At 29.3% G+C, this 18,674-nt stretch overlaps 1 protein-coding gene across 2 annotated transcripts in view; it reads left to right on the top strand.

Moving 5' to 3' along the window:
- LOC141449593 (protein yellow-like) overlaps positions 1-17,640 on the top strand; it is a 109,304-nt gene extending 91,664 nt beyond the window's left edge. The window contains exons 2-7 of one of the 2 annotated variants that reach the window (XM_074119153.1): positions 1,675-1,861; positions 2,997-3,169; positions 3,662-3,785; positions 5,651-5,914; positions 7,219-7,502; positions 15,533-17,640. In XM_074119153.1, the coding sequence (XP_073975254.1) occupies positions 1,675-1,861; positions 2,997-3,169; positions 3,662-3,785; positions 5,651-5,914; positions 7,219-7,502; positions 15,533-15,790 (1,290 nt within the window). In that variant the 3' untranslated portion in view covers positions 15,791-17,640. Of the gene's footprint in view, positions 1-1,674; positions 1,862-2,996; positions 3,170-3,661; positions 3,786-5,650; positions 5,915-7,218; positions 7,503-11,168; positions 15,190-15,532 lie in introns of those variants that run through there. The other variant, XM_074119152.1, reaches the window with a different exon arrangement.
- The last annotated feature ends 1,034 nt before the right edge of the window (positions 17,641-18,674 follow it).

The following is an 18,674-nucleotide window of genomic DNA, read 5'->3' as shown; positions in this document are numbered from 1 at the left end:
CATTTATACTTTTACAAACCATCAAGGCCATCTTTTTTTTATTTATTATTTGCCTGTACATGATTTCGGTTGTGTGGAAAAGCCCAAACGGAATATTTAGAACTTGCCCAATATTGCTAGCTAATTTCCAGAAAATATTGGCCTTAACATCTTGTTTAGCTTATTGTTTCTTTCTTTAATCTTCTGAATGTTTAACTATGGATTTGTCTAACATTTAATTATGTTTAATTTCTTATTCTTTAATATTAAATAAATCTTACCACAGTCGATAATTTATTAGCTTTTCCACTTAATTGATGATATATCCACTATACTTCTTTTTTATCTGCACCTCTCTAACGAGGGTTCTGTCTCTTCTTTCCTTGTCCTAAAACTATCCTTCTTAAAAGTTGTTCAAATTAAAGTTATAAATTTACTCGAATGAATTCCATACGAAGTTTTGAGAAAATTATTGTAAACTTCGGGAAAATTAAAAAAAATCAAACAGTTTAATTTCCTAACTTCTCAATTGTTAGCTTTGCATCACTAAGTTACAGTCGGTTCATCAGATAAGATCCAATCTAAGTATAATGTTTCAGCTTCCTGCGACATTTTGTTTTTTAGAACTTTTCCCGCACACCATTTTATGAAAAAACTGACGTTCAGTATAAACGCAAAATCGAAGATATGAAGCAGATTCCTTTCTTTTTCGATTATTTTCCAAATTGTTAGGCTTCACCGCCAACTTTAGGTTGATAACGATGTGATTTTCTTTTTAAAATCATCGATAGGAAATAAAGCCAGACATGTTTTTTTATGTACATACAAAATCCACTTGACATCTTGTTAAAAATTATCCGTGTCCTTCAATAACGCAATCATTGAAAAAAAAAGACCAAAAATTGAATCGATTCTCACGCAAAGTACTGGCGTACCAAAAAAACAAATGTTTCGCAAAGGAAAGTGAAATTGTGCATATTGAAAGTAGAAGAAAGCATTTTTTGTGTTTGAGGTTATTACCGCACGTTTTTATACAAAAAATGTGGCCTTTATTGAACATATTCCTTAAGTATATTCCTTTATAAACAACCAAATGCGAATCTGACATTGTGAGAACAGAATGTATTCGTGAAATAAGAATACAGTTCACTGTAACTTGTAACTTGCACAAAACAAACTAACTTGTTCGTTTACTTTCTCATAAATAACGAATCCGTTAAGATTGTACTGTGTAATCGCCGTGGAAAATTAATTTTTTTAAATCACCGATCAAGTCCATGATCTGATGACCATAACAAATACAAGACGCTAGAAAATGTTCTGTTATTGTCGTCTTGTCTGATACTGACACTTCGTGTTGGCTCTTCAGGAAATAACTAGCTTCTTGGAGCAAGGAGAGTGGTGACTGTTAACACTTATTTTTATGGAACTTCTCATAATCTTAAATATTTGACTTTTCTTTTGAGAACACTATACAAAAATGAAGAATATATTTATATAGTTAATCTGAGTAATTTAAGATTTTGTGGTCATCTAATTCTTTTAAGTAAAAAAAAAGACTAGATTTAAACATTTTATCATTTCTAACACAGTCCTCGAAATAGCAGCCAACTCGAAAGTCCTCGAAGAAAGAGCTTATTTTCTTAATGCGTTTTGTTTTTCACTTTTTTTAAAAAAATTAACTATTTGTTTCAGATTCAATTGAGCGTGGTTTGTTTGTTTCTGGCAAATGCTTGGGTTGGAGGAGCGCAAATGGATGTTGTTCACAGCTGGAGAGCTATAGACTTCACATTTCCCAGTAGTGCAGCAAAGGAAGCCATGATTAGAACAGGAAGATTTATTCCTAAGAACATTGCACTGATCGATGTAGATGTATGGGAAGGTATTATGTTATAATTTGTTATTAGAATAATTCCATCACCACTTTTGGTTACTGATAGTCTTGTAGTCTCTTATGCCTTCACGATCATTGGCGGCTTCTTACGCTGTACGACAACAGACAGCCTAATAAGTTTTGATAAATGATTATAAAAATTCACAGTTTTGATTGTGATTTGTGATTGCCTAGATTTCACAATACACACGAGTGGAATAACAATTAAGAAAAATAACTGACAACTGATAAAACAACTGAAATTGAATCCGCATAAAAAGAGGCCCATACAAAAAAATATTACATTCAGATGTGTACAATATTATCAAGAGCGCTAGGAGAGCAAAAGACTTCGCCTAGAGACATGAAATAGAAGGATAAATATATAGCATCCTATGGGGTAGTTGCACAAGGATTGATTGAAAATGAAATACTGAAGGAATTACTTAACTTTGGCATTAATTTCTACCTTTTAAAAAATGTTTACAATTATCCGAGAAAAATATGTGTACAAAAAATGAAGTTTAGTAAATATTTCCAAATTTAGTTGAAGGTGGAATGTTACCATTTTGGAGTAAATCTTTTCACAAACGTTTGCAAATAATCTTTGAGTTCTCGATTACAATGCAAAGTAAAACATACATACATCTTGTCTGAAAATAGCTTCTCACGTTCGAGAAAACTTAGAAAAATCATTTCTTAAGATAACTGTGCCGTAACAGTATCCTAATAACGAGATTTATTCTTGTAACATATAACGAAGAACATAAATTTAAAGAAAAGCTGTAAAGAAAATTGATAATTGAAAAGCAGTCGGCATTTTTTTTTAATTAAAGAGCATCAATAGAACAGAGTCATTGTCACTCATTGAAGGGTTTCTCAGTGTTCAGCACACTTCCAGCCAGTACTGCTTCGTTTTAGAGTGTACTGCCTACATTGGTCACCATAACTGTGGAAATTCAGATAGGAATCAGACAAAGAAAGCAGTCTGGTCTCTTAAGGATACATCTCATTTGCGTAAATTTATTTACCAGCCTTTATTTACAAAAAATTTAATTTCTTACTTTGATCGATTTCGCCAATTCTATTCCTTCATTTCTCCGGATTCATTGTTTCTAAATAACCATTTTATTTGTCAACATAGGTCATAATACAGGACAAGGACAAAAGGTTTTTGTAACCATGCCACGTTTAAAGCAAGGCACACCTGCTACTTTAGCCACTGTTGGACTTACTGGTATACTAACTCCGTATCCTGATTGGACATGGCATCGTGAAGGCGACTGTAATGGAATTACTTCAGTATTTAGAATAGATGTAAGTTAACTTCTTTTAAGTTACAGATTCTAATATTTAGAATAGATGTAAGTTAACTTCTTTTAAGTTACAGATTCTAATATTTAGAATAGATGTAAGTTAACTTCTTTTAAGTTACAGATTCTAATATTTAGAATAGATGTAAGTTAACTTCTTTTAAGTTACAGATTCTAATATTTAGAATAGATGTAAGTTAACTTCTTTTAAGTTACAGATTCTTAAATTTATTTAACGACAGGACTAGATTAAACTACTTTCATAGAATTGTATATAAATACTTCTATTAGAAACACAAATATAATTTATTAAAACATTATAATTTGATATAAAACATTCGTATAATCTCAGACAAACTGGCATAGAACTAGTAGGAGTCGACAATAATGTGCCAACCAAGTATTGCTTAACAAGACAGTCGAAAGTTTGTTTGTTTTTTTTTTTGTAACCAGCTACGAAATTGTGTTATTAGGAGATTGCTTTGTTTTGTTTTAGATTGACCAGTGTGGAAGATTATGGGTATTGGACAGTGGTGTTGTTGATGTTTTTGCGCAGAATCCAAAAATGATTTGCCCACCACAGATACATGTGTTTAACCTTTTAAATGATAAGCTAATAGGTAAGAAACTGTTGTTAACAATTATTTTACATTTTTCTTAAAATTATTTTAGAGGAATAATATGTTTATAACATGTATAATCATACTCATTGATTCATAAATTTGATGTAGAGAATTAGACTTCCCCAATGATTATGTCATAAACTGCATTTGTTGCCTTAGTGAGGGAGATTACATTTACAAACCACGTAAATAAAATAAAACAGCATTCAAATAAAATATCTGGCAGAAAGATAATGGAAGTCACATTCTCTTCACCAAACTGATGAATCAACCAAAGATGACGGATGAAAATCCGTAATCTACCAGAAACAATAAAAGCATGCTTACAGTATAATACTGTACTGCACAGCGGACTAAACCGGTTTTTCATAAATTTCTATATTTAATCTATTTTTTACATTCTGCTTAGTACTTATATTTTAGTTGATTCTTGGAGTCTTTGTGATTTTAAAACCCCATACTCCTAATCATTTAGAGGCTAGCTCAAACTCAATCATGAGGGATTAGTAGCAAAAAGTAGCCAGTATTCAGATGCTGTAATAAACTTAGCTTTTTCTTTAAAAAAAAAAAATCTTGCTGTCGTTATTACTTATAGTTATAGTTATTGAAAAGAACATCTTCAGAACGCTGAGCTAATCTGAATTCTTAGACTAGATGCCTTCATTATTTTATTTACATACTACTTTCTTACAGCAGATTGCAGCATGTGATTCGTGCAACCTAAATTACCATTCTTTTATTTTGGAATACTGGATCTTTAAATTGTTTTAATCTTTCATTGCATAATTAGAGTACGCAGAGGAGCCTTTGTTGCACTAGCCAATCCATTTTGGGCTCTATATGCAATACAAAACGTCCATTTCACTTTTATGACTTTTTTTATTATGTTTTGTGTTGCACACCACTGTACATCCCCCAGATTTATTTAAAATGCTAAAAGTAATAAAACCATTAGACTGTCATGGGTAATCAAAATAAATATTTGACAAAAATATTATTTGCATCACAGAAACCAAATAAATAATGTCAATGTCCAATGCAGTTTTCTCCCACTAACAGAGAAAAGAGACGCATCCACAAGTTTAGCCCTTGTAAAACATGTAATAAAAGTACTATTCGTTGAAGTATAACATGTACTTTTTTATATTTAAGGATGTGAAGAGTATCTGGATTTATGGTCACTCCTTTTGTGACTACAAAAATGTGCATCTTTTCACTTTGTAACTTCAAATATTTTCAGTAAATTTTTGGGAATTATCTTGAGAAAATCCAATATTCTCGGATCTGTTTTGCCTCAGAAAAAAAGACTATAATAAAATGAGATTTATCATGTTTTAGAACGTGAGAAGCATTCTTCATTAATAATAATAATATAACCAACTATGACTGCAAAGTGAATATGAATATTCACTAAATATTCAAAACATATGAATATTTTCAATCTGTAACTTCTTTTTTCTAGTGAGCTTTTGTATTTTTCACGTAGCAAATTTACATACTGAGATCTGTTATGCCTCTGATTGCAGGCTTTGTCGTGTTTGAACTATGTTAGGCTATAGCTCTTTAACCATTAAAATCATTCAATAAGTAGTTAGATTGAAGGCAGACAACAATCATGGACTTCCTTTCCCCAATGTCACTAAACACTGTAAATGTTTGATGAATAATATAACCAACTATCTATTTTCCAGTTTAAAAATAAGTCAAAGAAAATTCACATTAGAAGGCTGTTGGTCAGCTGATTTAAGTGGATATCTACAGTAATTTTAATATGCTTTAGTATACCGTTGAATTTAATTATTCCAAATTCTTATTTGACAATTTTTTATAATCATTATCATTAATTTAACTTTTTTTTTCAGGGCGATATGTGTTCCCCAATGATGTTGTAGACAATAAATCACTTCTTGTTACAATTGTGACAGATGCAAGAGATTCAAAATGTCAAGATACATTTGCTTATATTGCCGACGTAGTCAACTTTAAATTAATAGTTTTTGATGCCAACAATCAAAAGTCGTGGCAAGTTTCCAATAATTACTTTTATCCTTATCCTCTTCACGGCAGCTTTAACATAAATGGAGTTAACTTTGACCTTATGGATGGTATCCTAGGATTGGCAATAGGTATTAAGCAAGTACTATTTTTATTTTTGCATGCAAATTTTCAAACACATTAGGTTTCAAGTAAAAAGTCATTATAAAAATATTTGATGAAAATAACTTGTGTAGCTGAGTTATTTATTTAAATTAGGTTGGACTTTAATTAAATTTTAGTCACGTACGGTTCATTGAAGTATTTTTTTCACTTTAGAAACTGTTAACAATTTAGATACACTGGAACCAGTTTTTCTTAAGGGTTAAGCTCTCAGCTTTAAATCATCATTAAATTCTTTCATTTTACATTTGGCTGCTTTTTTTCTTAGTGTAACTTCTCTTAAAAGAATGGTTTGGTATCGTGCAGTCTTAAGAATTATCACCACTAGGTATCTTCTCTTCTTAATTAGTGAGTGTGTTGTAGTGGCATTAATATTGTCAATGTTACAGTGCAGCTGGCGCCAGAGTAACTTTCTAAATGAATTAGAAATAATTTTGTTATATTATAATAATATATTATAATGAATATTACTCATTTACATACATGTGTTTAATCAGACTTCATTAGACAAACAACTCATACTGAAGGATTTTTTTCTAAAAGCAATGAAGTTCTGAGGAACTTCTGTAAAACTAGTCCAGTAATCCATGATGTAGAAGGCTAAAACGTTTTTCAATGAAACTTCATTCCATGGATGAAAAGGGGGAGTAGGATTCTCTTTAAAGGGCCGTTTTGATGGATGGTACAAAAAATGTACACATCTTGAACGATTTCTTTGCAACTTTCGTACAATGTCTACTCAGAAAAAGAGATTTCTTTTGAAATTTAATGAAAATTGATTTTAGAAAGGAGACTGGGATGATACGCTTCTATCTAAATTTCTTTTATTATTGTAAAGCAACAAGTTTTTTTATAAAAAGAGATAACAGCTACCTTTTTGTCTAATCAAAGTGTAAGGTATTTTGTACTTTGTGATAACATTAAGTTAGACACGTAAACGTGATTTAGAAAATAGGCCGTCCAAGTATGAATGTATGGAGTTTATTTTTAAAAACTGACGTAGTCGACTGTATAAGTTAATTTAAAATTTTGAGGTACTGGTTGTTAAGTTAAAAATGTCTTGTGAGTACCCACACCATATTGTTCACAGTTCTTCATTTCTAGCGGTGTGACGTTATTTATAGTTTTCTCTTATTTAAGAAGTAATTAAGTATTAATGAGTAAGTTCATATTTGTACTCGTTTTCTCGTATATTTGTAGCCATAGTTACCAAGAAAATCACATCTCCCTGTTTGTGGTAAATCATAAAATATTTATTTTTTTTAATTTGCAGGTCCTCTAACGAACGGAGATCGTCGACTATATTTCCATAGTTTAGCATCCGTTCGAGAATCATGGGTGGCCACAAGTATTTTGAGAAATTCTACAATATTTAGTGAAGGCGATGGAGCACCAAGATCATTTTATGTATCACAAAGTACAAGGCCATCTCAGTCAGCGGCAGAAGCAATGTCTCATTCAGGTGTACTGTTTTTTGGACTGCTTGGAGAAAATGCTATAGCTTGCTGGAATTCCAGATTGTCTTATTCACCAGACAATATAATTGTGGTGGCTAAGGTAAATAGCCATGATTGCTGCTAATGACCATGAATGTTGATATGTAAAAATATAAAATAATGTTTTGGTTTTTTTTTTTAAGGTAGGGAAAACGCATAATGCCTTCCCAAATTATAAGTGCTCCGAATGTGAAGAATTGAAATCTAATCCGATTTATTTATTACTTTATCTAATTCCTCGTATTAAATAATTCAAATAATTTTTCAAGTATTTAGTCCATTAAACATTGGATGCAAGAAAGTCTTTCGTTCAAGCACAGACAACTTCGTCACTACTTATACCTCATTTATGTCTGCGTAAGACTGATGTTACTTCAGGAATAACGTTGCTGATTTAAATTGATTATTATTTACTCCATGGTAAATTCTTGATACAACTCCGTCCCTTTAAACCCTCTTTGATAATCACAAAGGAAGTGTTACAGAGAACTGAAACTCCGAAGATTTATGGCAGGTTCTAATCTTTCCAGTTATACTTAAAGACTGTAGTTGACCTCGTCATGTCTTCTCAGGACAGATGGGCTTTTGCTTATCTTCTCTATCTCTCCATATTCCACCATCGTATGCACGACATGAAAAATGGCCATAGTTCTCGCCTCCAAGAATTCCTATCAGTACTTTCAATATTAGATGAGGCCATTCGTCGGATGAGAATAATATACAGGGAGCCGAGATTTGTGACTGAGACTTTACTTGGAAATCATCGTGATTAGTGTAGGGCTAGAGAGAGAGAAAAAAAATTAACATACCTATTTCTTCTAGCCAGAATTATTCATCATAAGTCTCTAAACTAAATTAAACTGGCGTTTAAGTTACTCATTCAATCATTCTCTCAGAATTTTTTTTTTTTAATTTTTATTTTATAGAATGTTTGTTTTTTTCATCGTACAATATTTAGACCATAAGTTGCAAAAAAAATTGCATTTATTGTGATTTTTGTTTATTATTTTCGACATTAAGTTTACTTTTACCATGAATTATATTCCTCAGATTGTATTGTTCATGAGCGTGTGTCAGTGCTTTTAAAGATTATTTTTATTAACGCATATTAGCTGATCATGCTCCAAAAACTTTCATGTAATTAGTGCCCAGATCTGTACAGAATATCATGACAGTTTTTGTGATTGATCTCTAAAAATTTGTTGCAAACATTAAACATTTTAACCTAATTACGTTTTTGGAAATTTTAAAATCGGTTCGATTTTTTGATTAGAGTTTGATCATTCTTAATATAAACTAAATCTCAAAAATGAGACAAGAAAAGTGAATCTTAACTGGAAAGTTATTGATATTTTGATTTTCGCTTAAATAAGTATGCCTGGAAAGTCTTTTTGTATGATATGAATTGTGCTGTCCTTAGCTAAATATTTTTATGTGCTGTTAATTTGAAATTTGTGCGTTTTAAGATTTATATAGATTTAAGAATTGTATATATACCAAGCTAAAGCATGTTTGTCTTTTAAGCCTATAAAATATTAATTGACATGATTGCATAATCTTACAATATTTAAAGTAAATGCTTTGGTGTGGAATATTTGTACATCACAATTGATCGTTACACGCAATAAGTGGTGTATACAATCTGTAAATATGTAGCAAAAAAGCAAGTCTGGTTATTGGCTAATTTGTTTGAAGTGAAAAAGCTTTTAAGTGCCGCAAGAAGATAATACCATGCTTTAAAATTCAAAGAGGTACGTATGTTAATTATTGTTTTTTATAAACTATATATTTCTGTTGCTGCTTTCTTTTAAACTCGCAATCTTCACCATGACTATTTAAGAATGTATTTGCTTCTGCTTTTAATTTTTAAACATTGCTATTATGGATTGGTAAAAAGGTTACCATTGCACTTACTACCTATCAAAATTAATTTGTTATTTGCTACCTATGTGCTACTTCTTCTCAGTGAAATGTACTGCATGTAAGTTGTGTGCAACTTTATTGTGGTTCTACAATCAAACATTCATGTAGTCATTCTTCAAACTTAAAATCATGTACATTTTCATGAGATATGCTAATTTGCATGAACAATCCTATTGGATTCTTCAACTAATTACTTCCTCTAAGGTAAAATTATTTTGTTTTTGATGATACTATCCTTCTATTGTATTATAAAGTAAGATCTTGTATTTGCATCACTATTTATTTAATTAAGCAAAAGCACGAAGAATATTGTTTTAGATATACTCGCAGCTAATCTTAAATTTGTTGAATACAAAGTGCCTAAATATTAATTTTTTTTCATCTGTTTGTGCCCCGCGTTTTGTTCACCAAGGGTTTTCAGAAAATTCACCTATATTTTGACCCCCACTTATTATTTACGGCCACTTCTTATTTAATTAATCATCACATCATTCAGTTAAATCACTGCGTTCTTTAGATGTTCGTAGGTATATTTAAAAACTAGCTAGCCTCTTAGAACATCAATGTCATTGATTTCTGACATTTTGCAAAGGTAGAGCCTTCTCAAGAATTGTAATAAAGAATTTCAAATTAATGTCCTACAAATATAAAATCTGAATTTGTGGGATTGGGCCCAAAAAAAAAAAATGAAAAATTGAAAAATAAAATCATCATTAAATTTCTAGGATCTAAGATCTTTCCAAAAAGCTTTGATCAAAATGAAAATCAAATAAGTATTTTATACTTTATCGAAAAAAATTGAGTACTATTTGTCGCTGAGTTCTTGTTCAAATAACCAAAAAAAGAATATATAGTAAAAAATGTAATTAAAATACCGAGTGTTAATTTTAGTGCTGTGGTACACTTATTAAATACTAATGTAAAGAGGTAAATTATTAATTATTCAATTTATTCCTGGATTATATGTTAACTTTCCTTCTTAACAGTTTTTATTTTATTTTTTTATTCTGACTACTTTCTGATTTCAATCATCGACAGTGATAGTTCACTAGTTTGGTGAAGAGAATTTCACTAACACCAACTGAACTGTTCTGTTACAATTTCTTTTCAGTTAAGAACTTGTAAAAAAAGGTTTATGGTCTTTTCAAGAAAATAAATGGTAGTTATAGATTAAAAAATTATTTCAAAAATATTTGATGCTAGCGTAAAATGTACAAATCTAACATATTGTTTATAGATTTAAATAGAGCTAAAAGTTCGTAACTAGATATTTTTTATGGCAAATAAAAAGTAGCGAAATTCAAACTGGGAATGCTTCACACACTCATAACCATTACATCAAAGATATGCCCTAAAATTTACCTTCAGTTTGTTATAATTCAGGACCTTATAATGTTATTTTTGTTCATTTTACGCCCGCATCAAAATTTGAGAAAATTTGCCTTAAAAGATAATTAAGAAGTTGAAATTAACGTCAACATAGGTTTTTTTCAACTCAGTTTTTTAATATATTTCAATATCTACATCATTCTGTGTGTTATTTATCTTTATAATAGGATGGCTTCTCTGTTTCCTTTCTGTTATAATCTTCATTTCTTGTAGTTGAGTTTAACTCGATTGGCTCTTACCAAACATTTCGTACCTTCTTTCATTTCATTGACAACAGTTTTCATTAGTCATTGAGCATGCCCTTATCTAATGCTAAATATTTTATATATCAATATTATAAATATTTTAATATTGATTTATTTGAGAATTGAAGATGGTTTATTTTTTTAATAGCTTTGTTTTTTTAATTTTGCAGGATGTAATGAGGTTACCTTTTGCTTCTGGAGTGAAGATACGGAATGGCTTCCTATGGATACTTTCTTCAACATTCCAGAACTATATTACAAACAGAATTGATCCATATGCAACCAACTATCGTATATTAGCTGGATCACTGGCTTTGTTAACACACGACACTTCTTGTCATTATTTAATTGATAGTTATATTCATTATGGATCAACGCCAGTTTCTTCTTACAATCAAACTTATTGGAATACTTATGACAATAGATTCATATTTTATAAATGACGTAAAACAGCTACTCCCTCTTTTTATTGGAGCTGGTGGAAATATATTTCTTCTCTTGTTGAAAGTTTTTGTTATTTATTTCATCTTAAGTAAAAATCAGATTTTTTGTCGGAAATAAAACCTTGGAAATATGAAAAATCAAGATTCTATTCTTTATCATTAATTACAATTGGTTTTTAAAGTTTGTTATTGAACTGTAAACTCCATTACCAAAAACCTCTTGAACAAAAAAAAATCATTACGCCATGGACTACAAGTAAACTTAAATTAAATTCGTAGTACATCTAATTGATTGAATAAAAATTGAATTTCACAAATGTTGGCTATCTCATTTTATTTTAATATCTGATGCGCTGTATACGGAGTTTGCCAAATCACCGTTTGTGATTTCATTTTATACAAAACATTGTGTTAATTTATAATTTTATAATATTCTTGTAGGATACCAATTATATCTAGTCGTTTTAACATTTCAAGTGAAATAAAACTGTACTTATGCAATTTATTTTAATGTGCCAAATGATTAGGATTTTTAAGTACAGCTTGCCATTTATTTCTTTATTGTTGCAATTAAATTACCGTTTTTTTCTTCTTGTGCATTCAGAACTTTTTTATTAGTATTTCGTAGTTTTATGTTTGCAGTATTATTAGCAGGACTTTTCTCCCATCGATGATCTACAAAGAACAATTTTTTCCATTGTATTAATATTTTAAAATCAACTGTTCCCCCTTCCATTTAAAAAGACGGGCCCTATTTACATCATTGTTAATCTGGTCTGCGAGGTAAAGTTAAGTTCCCCGTAACTTCAATTAAAAAAATATATATATTTGGCTTAATTTAGAAAAGTTAATCTTCATCCAATTAATTCTGATGGGCGATAGGCTACCAATCAAGTTAAAAAACTTGATTTTTCTTTTCGATCAGTATGTTTCCATGTGAGCAAATGAGAGACTACAAACATGATTGCAAAATGTTAATTACCAACTGCTTTTCAGAAAGTGCTTTACAAGTTCTTTTAGGCAACGTTATAAAATAAGTTTAAATAAACTAATAGAGTAAAAGGGAAAGGTTATTGCCAATTTCAGGAATATTTTTATAGTATTTTTTTTAGCAAGCTTTCGACCTAGAGACCATGTCATTTCAGAGCTTCGCTCTCAGACAATTTCAATATTTTTTACATGTTTAAAATCAAAGGTTCTTGTACTTATGTTTAGGTGCTTTTTAGGACAGAAGACCTAAACCTTTGATATTAAAAATTTAAAAATACTATAATTGTCTAGAACGCATAAATCCTAAAGATGTCCTAGTGCTTAGGTCGATAGCATGTCAAAAAATAATGATTGGCATTAGCAATAATCTCTTTTCCTTGTGGATCAATGAATCAGTCACCAAAAAACAATGGACAATGTTCTGCAATATTCGAATAAATTATAACCTCAAAAACTGAAAAATAGGATCGATTGTTATTCTGTAAAACTTGGGGAGAGATAGGTTTTGTAATTTCCAAATTAAATATGGTCCAAACATTTTCATTTAAATTGGTGCACTACATATAAATTCATCCAACGGTATCTGCTACCTGCCTTATACCTATGTGTATAAATACTATCGCTCGTTCTTATTATTAGAACTCGAAAGTATCTGTAAGGTTTTGAATTCTTTTTTTGTCAATTATACTCTATTTTGATAGTATAAATAATTTTAACAATTTTGATAAGGCTTCAGGTTCGGCTGTAGGTACCGTTATATATCATTTAAGAATACAGTATCTTTTTTCAATAAATATTCTTCATTTATGTAGTCCATGTCTTCAATCGAGAAATTTTGGTTTTATATTTCGTTTAAATGTAATTTTATTGCGTAAAAAATGTTACCACGTTCTGTTAATTATTAGGATAGATTGCTCCGAGGGAGTAGCTGGGTTTGATTTAATGTATTATGTAAAAATTAACGTAAAATATTGTAAAAATGTAAATAGTTCTTAGATGCCAAATTACTGGATTTTTTAATATTGTTTTTAAAATAAAAATAAAAAACTAATACAAATATTAACTTAACTATTATATTTTTAGTGTTTCATAAAATATGCACATACATAATTTTCTCTTTTTTTTCCTTTGTGAGTAATAGGGTTAGGGTTTCCTCAACTTTTATTCAAGCCTTCAGTAATGGTTTTTGATATCAAAATAAGTGATAAACTCTTACTAAGATTTGCTCATTACCATGAAAATAATACTGATGATTTCTTCAAGAAGTTTTTGACTAATGGATAAATTTATTTTAACTATCTGCTAATAAATTTATTTATTATTAATGTAATAACTGTTGAAAATTAATTTTTGCTTTAAATTTTTGCGTTAAGTTGGATTATATGCGGGATCCAATGCATACAATTTTTTCGAAAAAGTATTTCTCTATTAATATCACAGTTTTATTTTGTTACCAATTTACTCAACTTAATTCTAACTACTTAACTTAATTACTCTACTCAACTTATTATTACTTAATTCATAAGCTTTTTTACTATAAAATAACTGTGTTTTAAATGGTATTAGACTTTTTTCCTGGTTTAAAAATATAATTAGAATTAAGCCAGCTTTAATTTAATCCGAATTTCACAGCTAATATATTTTAGAATTGATTTATTCAGTAGCCTTCATTTCTCTAGAATAACTTAAATCTAAAGTGATGAGAAATGAAAAAATAAAGACAGGTACTAACAGAAATAATAAAAATCGAGGAGAATAAAGATTTAAGGGCGCTAATGTCTAAAGTCTAAGCGAAAAAATATTTAATAAAATTTGAAGTAAGAACCAGTCAAGTTTATCACGAATATTATTTTGATATTAAATTCAATAGAGTTAGCGAAATCAGGCAATCAGCTACATGTTGCTGGGCATACTAAAAGTTTAAACACATTTTTCGTTGTCATCATCTGCCATTTATTTCCCGAACTACTTATTATTAAAAGCTGTATTTTAGTATATTTAAAACACTTCTTTACTTAACTGTAATAATCCATTAAAGCTTCTCTTTTTTTTAAATGTTACGATTCGCAATAAGCATTTTTAAATGAAGGTTTCAAGAAATTCTATTCTAGCTTTAATTTAAAGACATCTTTCTTATTATAACAAAAAAATTATATTAATATTAACAATGTATATGAGTATGCACAAATTTTTTGATTAAATCTTAAATTTTATTCCACTTCTTAGGTAGGCTAGGTTTAAGTTGGGATTCTTTACCTATATGTATTTATTTCTCACAGTATTCTTAAAATGATCAAAGATATTTGAGTATAAAGATTTCTTATGAAGTTAGTTGACCTATACTATATTTGACTGCACTGTACTGTACCAAACTGTCCCCCAAAAAACTGTAGAAACTGTACCTACAAAAAAAAAACTGTTTAATTTGTTTAAAACAAATGTCCTTATTCCAACCAAAAATCTTCTATTTCAATTGTATTATTATATTGATTATCGAAATTGTCCACCATTCGCATCATCCATTCATCCTTTCATAACTCTCGTGAGTTTATTTACATTTTTATGTCAGTACTGACACTAATTTAATAATATTAAAAAAACATTTCGCTCACATGTATGATTAATTTGTAAACGCTTGTCAATATTTAGATATATTTTTCTAAAAATGATTTTGTAAATAAATTATTGATAACATTTCATAAACATTAATTATCTTTATTAGATTATGAATAAATAAAGTTTTTAACTTCCTCAAATATGTCCTTTTGGTCATGAAGTGTTTTTTTTTTAAATAAAATACAATAAAATAAATAATATAAGAAACTTCTGAGGATTATTTAATTACTGAAGTTGAATTTATTCTTGTATCTCACTAATTGACTAAGTTTTTTTAACTTTTAGGAATGACTTGACCCCTATGATGATATGATGCAGTAATTTCTCTAATGACTGACTATTCTATCTTTTTTTATATTTATTAAAATAGTGATTTCATTAATTTCAAATTCTTAATGAAAGATCATCTCATATACTTTAATCCGTTCTGAATATTTTAAATATAATATCTGTATGTATGTATTAATTTCAATTTCTTGTTTCAGGATGATGAGACATTACAGTTTGCATCAGGTTTAAAAGTAAAACACGATAGAGTTTGGGTATTAACTTCTAGATTACAAAATTATATTGTTGATGCTGTTACAGAAAATGAGAAAAACTACAGGATACTTTCAGCACCAATTGATGTTTTAACTAAAGGAACTAAATGTGAAGTTAAATCTCCGATTACTGTAAACTTGAGCCATTATACAAGTCCTAGTTCAAGTTATAGTTCGGTTTCATTTAGAAATACTTATTAATGAAATTGTTAATAAACTGGTTTTAATGAAGTGATATGTTTTCTGGTATTTGTTAGCAATGAAAGATTATTTTAGTGAATCAAACTCAAAACTGAATTGATCATAGTCATGTAAAAATTAAATAACGATATTTATTTGATATTGCCAAAGTAAAGTGGGCATTAATATTTTTATTTGCAACGCTTTTTATTGAGATTACTTTAAGTTTTCATTTTAAAACTTGCAGAATTTATTTTTAATGATAAGAATTTAATTGCCACAATTAGTATATCTTCTTACAAAATTACTTTTTTGCATATTACTTTGAATAAATAATATTCATTTTATTATAATGGTTAGCTTCTGTTTTATTTTTAAAATTATTTGTATGTTATGTGTAACTTCTGTTCATTAATTGCCCCTTTAAACTGTTGTGTTTTTTAGTTGCGGCTGCAAAAGAGATCCGTTAAGATAATATTTAATCGTGAAGGCACATTGGTATGAGCAATTACGATACCTGCATTTACCTACTTGTTTGAATATTTACTAAATTACCAATATTAGTCCAAATAGGGATCATTAATTAAAAAATAAACTAACTGCTCTTAACTATTTCAAAATGATGGCCAATCTAGTTGTTCTAATTACATTAGAATACCTCGACCGTGCCTTGCTGCTTGTTGTACGGTAGTCCCATTACGTTCAGGCCATCGAATGGTCTGAAATCCAAAGCAGATACATAGAGCGCTGAAAAGTTACTTATCTAGGTCCTAAGAATTATGAGCTGAGTAATTATTCCTTATAAAACTAATTTAGATTACTTTTCATTAACATTCCAAATTTTGTTTGCGTTTCTCACTTTACTATTTGTCCCAGTAAATAATAATTTTGTATCGTTTTATCCAGCCAGCATTGCGGTTTTTTCCACATTTTTAATAATGTGACATGGTAAAATATTTTGAACTATTCAATTTTGTCAATTTAGCTGGATTATGATATTTTTTTGTATCAATGTTGAGCTATACTGATTGGTATTCGGTAATTTAGAATGGAATTTATCTCAGCTTTTATGAATTGATGAAATTTGTGATCTAAAAACAGTGAATCAAACAATAATGGGTGAGCTTATCTTGAGACGTTTCCTTAAAAGCTAAATGTAAATAATGTTTGCCAACAGAAATTGTCTGAAAGAGTCTTATTTTCATTAAACTTTGATTGCGTGCTGTAAGAACGGAATTCGTTCGAAAAGTATTTTATGAACTAAAAGCGTAATACTTGCAATGAAGAAATAAATAAAAGTAGGTTCAATGTTTGTGAAGAGGTGCCAGTGTGTTCCGTGTCTGCTGGTTTGTTCTTTGTTGAGAAGTCCAGGAGTTGTTAGTTCAAACCACCCATCGTTGCTTCTTGTCAATTCATGATTACAAATAATTCTACAAAAGGTTTCCTTACATTAATCTAGGAGGCCCTTGAAGATGTAGAAATAGGCTAAAAGCTTTGTAAAGATGATTGCAGCAGGGATTATCTTTTAAACTACTTTCACTTATTGGTTCAAGATTCGTTCTGATTGTAGATGTCTAAGAATTGAGCTTTTCAATTTCTTTTAATCAAACATATTTAATTATTTAAAAATATCAAACAAATCCAATATATATTTTGATTTTTTTTTTTTAGAAAATAAAAAGATTATTGTACTTTAATTTGAAAGTTGAAGATGATTATTTGTTTAAAATATACATTAAATACTATTTTCCTAAGAAAAAAGTGGTACATAAAATTTATAAAGGAATATAAAATCTTAGTTAGAAACTAAAATTCTAAATTACTGTAATCTGAATACTGAATGGATTAATAAATAAATCTTTATATTACAAGGATAGTTTTAATTATTAATTTAATTATGACATTATATGTGTATACATATATATAATTAATGTATTAAGGAAGTTTATTATGAAAGTTAATATTTTAGGAAAGAAGCGTTTTAACAATAAATTAGCAATTAGCCAATCGCTACTGTAGCTAATTAAATAACAAATGAACTCTGGAGCGAAACGTTGCGTTGTGAGAATATTTGAAGTTCAGAGAAGACCATGCTAAAAAGAATCTGGCATGAACACTGATGCGATTTTCTCTTAGAACTGTTCTCAAAATTTCTAATTCACAAATTTTCTTCAAACACCAATTTATTTTAAATTCTAATCACTTCAGAAGAAATCCATCCACTCCCTCTCTCATTAGTAACCTTAATAGGATTTTGTGGAAAAGTGTTTCAAGTGACAAGATACATGTGTTTGTGAACACAATAGTAAGTTTGAAGTAAATCAATGGAGCCGTTTGCGAGAAAATCACAAAATGCAGACAATTCTATTAGGTAAAGTGGCACTTTTGGTCTGCCAATTTTCTTCGATTTTAGAAATTCAGTCCCACGTCTGATTCTTATCAATACTATACAGTGGAAAGACTGTACAAAAAACAGTAATGACACTTTAGAAGCCAATTCTTCCAGAAGTGCCTTACCGAATTTGCCATTTTTTAAATGTTTAAAATAAAAGTTATTCATCTAAAAACATGCAAGTTCAATGAAAATCTAGGAGCGTTTTCATAAAATCCTTTTGAAAAATTGAATTCTTATTAAAAAACTGAAAAATTAAATCAGTCAAGTGGTACTTCTGGGTGGTCTGATTTTGAGTAAAACCTTATAGTTGCATACTCTTATTTTAGTACCTAATCCAAATTAGGTATCTTAATATAAAAATATGAATTGCAACTTATTTGATGAGTATACTCAACACTAAATCACTGCCCATTGTTAAGCGAGTAATTTGTTGTCGATTGGCCAGCTGTTAGAGGCGAGGCCCGCAAAGCTACGTTGTTTTGTGATACTGGGTTCGAATCCTAGTCTAGG

Source organism: Rhodnius prolixus, unplaced genomic scaffold, assembly GCF_049639745.1.
Source record: "Rhodnius prolixus isolate KJV_2025 unplaced genomic scaffold, Rpr scaffold_2, whole genome shotgun sequence".
NCBI lineage: Eukaryota > Metazoa > Arthropoda > Insecta > Hemiptera > Reduviidae > Rhodnius > Rhodnius prolixus.
This window is presented reverse-complemented; position numbering and strand designations above follow the sequence as displayed.